This window comes from Heteronotia binoei, chromosome 6 (genome assembly GCF_032191835.1).
Source record: "Heteronotia binoei isolate CCM8104 ecotype False Entrance Well chromosome 6, APGP_CSIRO_Hbin_v1, whole genome shotgun sequence".
NCBI classification, from domain to species: Eukaryota; Metazoa; Chordata; class Lepidosauria; order Squamata; family Gekkonidae; genus Heteronotia; species Heteronotia binoei.
In genome coordinates, this window is record NC_083228.1 from 59,035,819 (window position 1) to 59,041,818 (window position 6,000).

Here is a 6,000-nt window from a genome sequence, read left to right on the forward strand (position 1 = left end):
ATGCAAAGGAGTTCCTGCTGCAAAAAAACCCCCTCCTTTTTAGTATTCTGTGAATACCTCTGAAGTTACAGTAGATGGGCTTTAGAGTTTGTTACATAATAGTTTGAAGTCAACAGTAGGATTTGAGCACTGTAAAGATGCATTTACTGTTTATATGCAAAGATGGTTTTTGATGAATCATCAAGCCACAAATTATGAGAAGCAGATTATCTGTTTGAGGTCAGTACTGGAAATGTTTTTTCTGTGTTCTTTAAATGCAGTTATTATGCATGACCTAAGACAATATACAGGTAATGTCCTTAAGAGGTTTCAGATTCACACCCTAGCTTTTTGATACCATATTTCTATTTTCTCAGATGTTTCTTTAAATTCTGCTTTATTCTAGGATGGAAATCCTTTTGATGCCACTGCAGGGTATCGTAATCTTACATATGAAGAGGTGTTACAGGAATTAGTGAAACATAAAGAACAACTGAAGAAAAAGGACACCCACATTCGTGAACTTGAGGACTACATTGACAATCTTCTTGTACGAGTAATGGAAGAAACTCCCAGTATTCTCCGAGTGCCATATGAACCTTCTCGACGAGCTGGCAAATTTTCCAAAAGCTGAGGCCCCTGCCACCACCCCATGGCATTTCTTTCAAGAGTAATGGGATAGACAGCCTATTGATACCTTAATTTCTATTATCCCCTCATTTTTTCCTGAAAGGTTGACTCTAAATATCAGCAAGTTTTGTACAAACCTGTATGTGAACTTCATAATATTTGCAAAAATAAACTAGGTTCTGTTTGCCATATAATATTCCTATTACATTAAACATTTACACAAGGATAATTTTTATATCATAGCTAATGTATACAATTGTACACATAGGATTCCATACACTTGAATATTTACTTTGCACTTCAGTCAGTCTCTGATACAGCATGCTGTCAATGTGGATGCGCACAAGCAGGTTTACAAAGCTAAACATGAAGAAAAATGTGATAATATGAGAGTTATTAACATGTCATTGATAGCCATCAAACCACACTTAATAAAGAGGAAGCTTCATACCATGTGTTTGCCATATTGGTTTAAAGTGGAATTCATTTGAAACATTTAAATTGCTATCTCTGAACCTATTGCTATCCTTAGGAATTTGGGCTTTCCAAATGGCAACATAGCAAGATATTAAAATTGTCTGGAATATAACAAATTGTATATGTTGCATATAGGAACATCATACCACTTATTTAAACATACAAGCATACCTTAAGGTTGAGCAAGTGAAACAAAAGTAATACCTCATGTGTTTAATGTCTATGTGAATTAAGGTCAGTACAGCTGACTGACAGTAATGTTTTGAAGAATCAATGTGTGTCATTGTATGTATCTTTTCCTGGTTTTTGCCAAACTGGGAAAGAAAATGCAAATTGTATACTCGTTTGTTTTTGCCAATAAGGATGATTACTGTTTTAAAGAAGCAGTTTCAACCCCCCCCCCCACTATACTCCTTGTCAGATATCAAATAGTGTCCTTTATGTAAGCGTTGTGGATGTATTTGGTTAAACACATCTCAGATTGAGTAATACTTGCATATAGTGTTTTGTCCACCTCTCAGAGTGGTAAATGCAATTTCTAATGGGAAACATGCTTCATACCAATTAAAAAAATTATAGTATTGTAATTTGCATTATACAGTTCTTAATAGAGCGTTTGCTAGATGAAGTATGGAATAGGTTTCCACAAGGCAAGGACAATGGAGTGTTAAAAAGTAGGACCCCTTTGTGCTAATGTTTGCAAAATGCTAATGTTTGCAGAATCCTACAATGAATAATTTTTCTAAGAAAAAAATGAATAAAACTTACTTTCATCTTTTTACAAATAAATTTTTGTAAATGCCCCTAGTTCAGGTAGTTCATAGATGTATGCTTTAAGCCCTTTCTTTCAGCCATGTTCCCATTTGCAGAGACAACCATACTAGAATATCTGAAACCTCCCCTGCACAAAGGAACACCAGCTTTTTGTGAGGCAGGAGAGATGCAGATTCTGGAACAACAACAAAAGAATACAATATCTCAGGAGGTTTCTCTGTTATCTTCCTAGTGGCAGCAGAGAAAGGGATGATGCAGCAAAAATGCACAGACATTGTATATCCAAGGTCTTCAGGGTGAGTCTTGCATGAGGATAGCTACCAAAGAACTCTGCAAGGAGTTACAGGTGTAGTTGAAGTTTTGCACTATAGAAAGTAACCACTTTGGATCAACTGCTCATGCTGGTTGGCAGCCCCCCACGACAATAATTTTCTTTCAGCAAGCCCCCATGCACCATCCGCTTGTTACAAATGGGGGACATTGCCACTACATAATCTCTTTAATCCCAGCAACCTGTTGACTCCAGTTTAGCTGCACTCATGCACGTTTGTAAGATGCCTGCAGTGACAAAGAATAGCTTGTACTGGAGTACTGTTTTGGAGTGCTCAGGGGAGAGGACTGTGATTGGCTGCATATTTAGTCAACATTCTAAACTGTGAAAGGCTAGGGGACTCAGTAACTATTTTTAAAACTATGTCAGGGTTATCACTGGTGTAATGTTATGCTGGCACCAGGAACAGGAGTTTAGTGAATAATTTCTGGTCTGTCCCCAATTCTGCCATTTCTCATTTGGCTTGGATTTATATCAGCTTGTCTGATGTGGCTTAGTGCCAACATATTTTCAAGATACCCCCGTGTAGACCTTTGTCCCTGTTACAGGATGTTCATAGTCAGGACTTAAGATGGTGCCATTAATCCAATTCCAAGTCTTCATTGTTTTACTTTATTCTACTATATGCAAGTGCCAAATGATGCATTCTAATCCGTTCTTTGTAATTTTGGCTTTCTGCATTTGAAATAGATGTGTACCTTCACTGTTTATACCACATTGAATTTTTAAAAAGTATGAAACTTTCAAAGCTTGCAAATGTTTCAGCATACTAATGAATTCTGTCCATGATGTTGGAAGTCATTGGGTGATTGATAATAAACTTGAACTTGCATTATGTGCAAGTTCATCAGACCTCTTCAATGAGTTGCTAAAGTAAAATAGGAGCATAAACCATAGAATGCTTAAGCTTATATTGTTAGAAATATTTATTCTCTATTACCTTTAAAATGATACTCAACTCTTAATGTGAATTATCAAAGTACATAGTGGACTATACAAATTTTAGTACACAGCAGAGGCAGTAAGAACTTGATGATAGTGTATGTGGTGTGTGTATAGATTACATTAGCTGAAAAACTTCTGTATCCTCTCTGATCTACAAGTGAGCATCTTATTTGACACTTAATTGCAAACATCAGGAAGACAGATGTACCTTAGAAAAGGTGTAGTTTCTAAAATAGGCACAGTGCATTGTTTATAAACAAATGTATAATTTGTGTCTAAAGACAGCTATTTGAAGTAAGTTTTCTCTCTGACCAGCTTCTACATCATCAAGCAGGCATGCAACTGCCTTTTACAACAGTACACTTTTAGGAGCAACAACCAAGGCCCAGCTATAGTTGAGATAAGAGCCTCTGTGTATGATAGTAGTGCATCACTTCACCCACATACAGGGACACTTCTCTTAGAGTCCAGTCTCAGTGGGATCACTCTGCTGTTTTAGAATGTTCAGTCTCACTGTGTCTCGTTAAACTACATGCAATATTCATCTTAGAATAAGTGTTGTCCACTAGAACATTGTATAATTACTTTCAGTGTAAAATAGCTTCTGTAGAGTAGTTTAGGAGCTGGAAAAATCCATCCTCTCAGGACCCGCATTGTTCATCCCCCAGATGGGTGATGCTGGGAATGCACATGTTTCACACATTCTTTACAGAGCTTTCTTGTTAGCATGAAGGGCTTATCAGCAGACATTTTGAAATGTTCCTTTTGAAGCCACACCACCTACCAGCAGAATATTTAGTACTTTTTGTAAAGCACATGAAGTCATGTTTAGGGTTGTAAATATCAGGTGAAAAGTTTATTGCCATCAAAGAGAATGTTTAATATTTATATTGCTTTTGCTGTTGTGTTTTTTATGTTGAGCTTGATTGCCACTTACCAATGAATGTAGAATTATCTATAGATGAAGTTTAGCTACATCTAATGTCAGCTGTAAATCAAGGGCTATTTGTAATGGTCCAGCTCTGACAGTGTTGCCTTGTATTTGAAGGTTTTATGAATGTGTCCACTTTCTCCATTAAACACAGTAGTAATCAGTTCACTCCTTTCTAGCCCCCATTATCTTTACTCAGTTAAAATATTTTTAAAAGCATATTGTCTTTACTTCTGCACTAAAATATTATTCACAACCATCTCTCTTAGAGATTAACATAGATTATATTCTCCCAGAAATGGAAGTCATAGCCCCCCTAACTGTTGTAGAAATAGTACATGAACTTGTATGTGTTTTAAAATAGGCTTAATAAACACCTACTTCTTGCTCTCTCGAAAGCAACTAATGACTGATTACAGAACTGCTCAATTAAAAGGGCTTCTAATTCTGTCGAAAGTACTTATTTCAGGTATTCAAAGGGCTGATTTCCAGAAGTACAAGAAGCATGTTGGTGCAGTAACATGGCTCGCACTTCTGAATCCCCACTCTGTGTATCTAAATTGATTCTAAATGTAATAATGGTTTACTGGCAGTATTGAATATACATCAGTATTGTTCTTTTAAGTGGCTTAGGGTTCTTTTAAAAAGGTTTTCAGCTTCATTTATGCCAAGTAATGGTCAAAGCTACACATTCTGCTAGTGTTCTGTGACTGATAATGCAATCTTAATTTTCAGTGGGCTTGGAAGGGTGTAACTGCTTAGGCATCTCCTGACTTGTGCTTTAATCTTACCAAGCACCCTTGAGAGTGTCTGGTCTGCATGAAGGCTGTAGTGGTGGGGTACAGTAGAGATGGGGTTAACTTCCTCTCCATAGGATTTCTCTAATATTTAGAGAGTAGACACACAAACTACCACCTCTTAGGGGGAAAAGACAGGTATGATATACAGGAATGATCTCCTTACTGGAGCTATAAACAGCTTGGGGCTCAGCCAGTTTCTATCAGACAAACAATGAATACAGGAGGAGGAGGTAAACTCTTCTTATGCCTACACTGCAACTGTAGTTCAGGTGTGAACTTCATGGGAATTCTAATTTTGACTCTAAGGTGTAATTTGATGCTAACAATGCCAGAAGCTTTGTTGGCCCTCATTTGAGATTTTCGAATATGCCATTTCAATCTTGCACATGATGTAACTGCTTTGTTCAGCTTAGATCTTTCCACACTGGTATATTTATTTTGGTACAATATAATGCTGTAGAATCATATAGCAAGTCTATAAAAGATACGAGCATGTCTTGGCAAATGAGGGTTTGTATTTTTGTGCAATGATTGATTAAATGTGTATTGGCCACAGGAAGTCACATGTTTAAGACCTATGTGGCATTTATGTATGTAGAATGATGAAAAGCATGCCATGTCATTTGAGGTTGCATTTGTAGTCCTAAACATTTCTTACTTGATCAGATCTGTAATCTTAATTTTAGAATTTCCCCAGTTGTTGTTGCACGTCAGACACCAATAAAATGCCATTGTGCACTCCAGTAACTTGTCTTGTTGTTTTAATACATTCAGTACAGCAGAATTCAAATCTGTCCAGGAACCATGGAACATGCAAGCACCCTCCCAACTTACTGTCTCTGATCTCCTAAGTGAGCTGGCTTTTGCATTCTTTTCAGTGTCAGGACCAGGTTCCAACTCCATAGTATAATTTTGCCTATGTTTAAAATGGATTGCAAGAAAATGAAATTATAAATACTAACACAGATCAAAACAATAAAAGCAACTTTAATAAAACAATCTTCAAAGCCCTCCTCCATCCTATTCTCTAGTACAGGGGGGTTTAACTCAATTGCCAGATCTGACTTAAATGAGACTTTGTCGGGCTGGGCCATGTGTGTCGTAAATTGTAATGCTAAGTAGCAGAGAGATAA

The 6,000-nt window shown here is 36.9% G+C and overlaps 1 protein-coding gene across 2 annotated transcripts in view; it reads left to right on the plus strand.

Annotated features, from left to right (window-relative positions):
• Positions 1-5,610, plus strand: part of RAB11FIP2 (RAB11 family interacting protein 2) — a 58,246-nt gene extending 52,636 nt beyond the window's left edge. For both annotated transcript variants that reach the window (XM_060241541.1, XM_060241542.1), the window contains one exon: positions 386-5,610. In XM_060241541.1, coding sequence (XP_060097524.1) covers positions 386-613 — 228 coding nt within the window. In that variant the 3' untranslated portion in view covers positions 614-5,610. The remainder of the gene's footprint in view (positions 1-385) is intronic.
• The last annotated feature ends 390 nt before the right edge of the window (positions 5,611-6,000 follow it).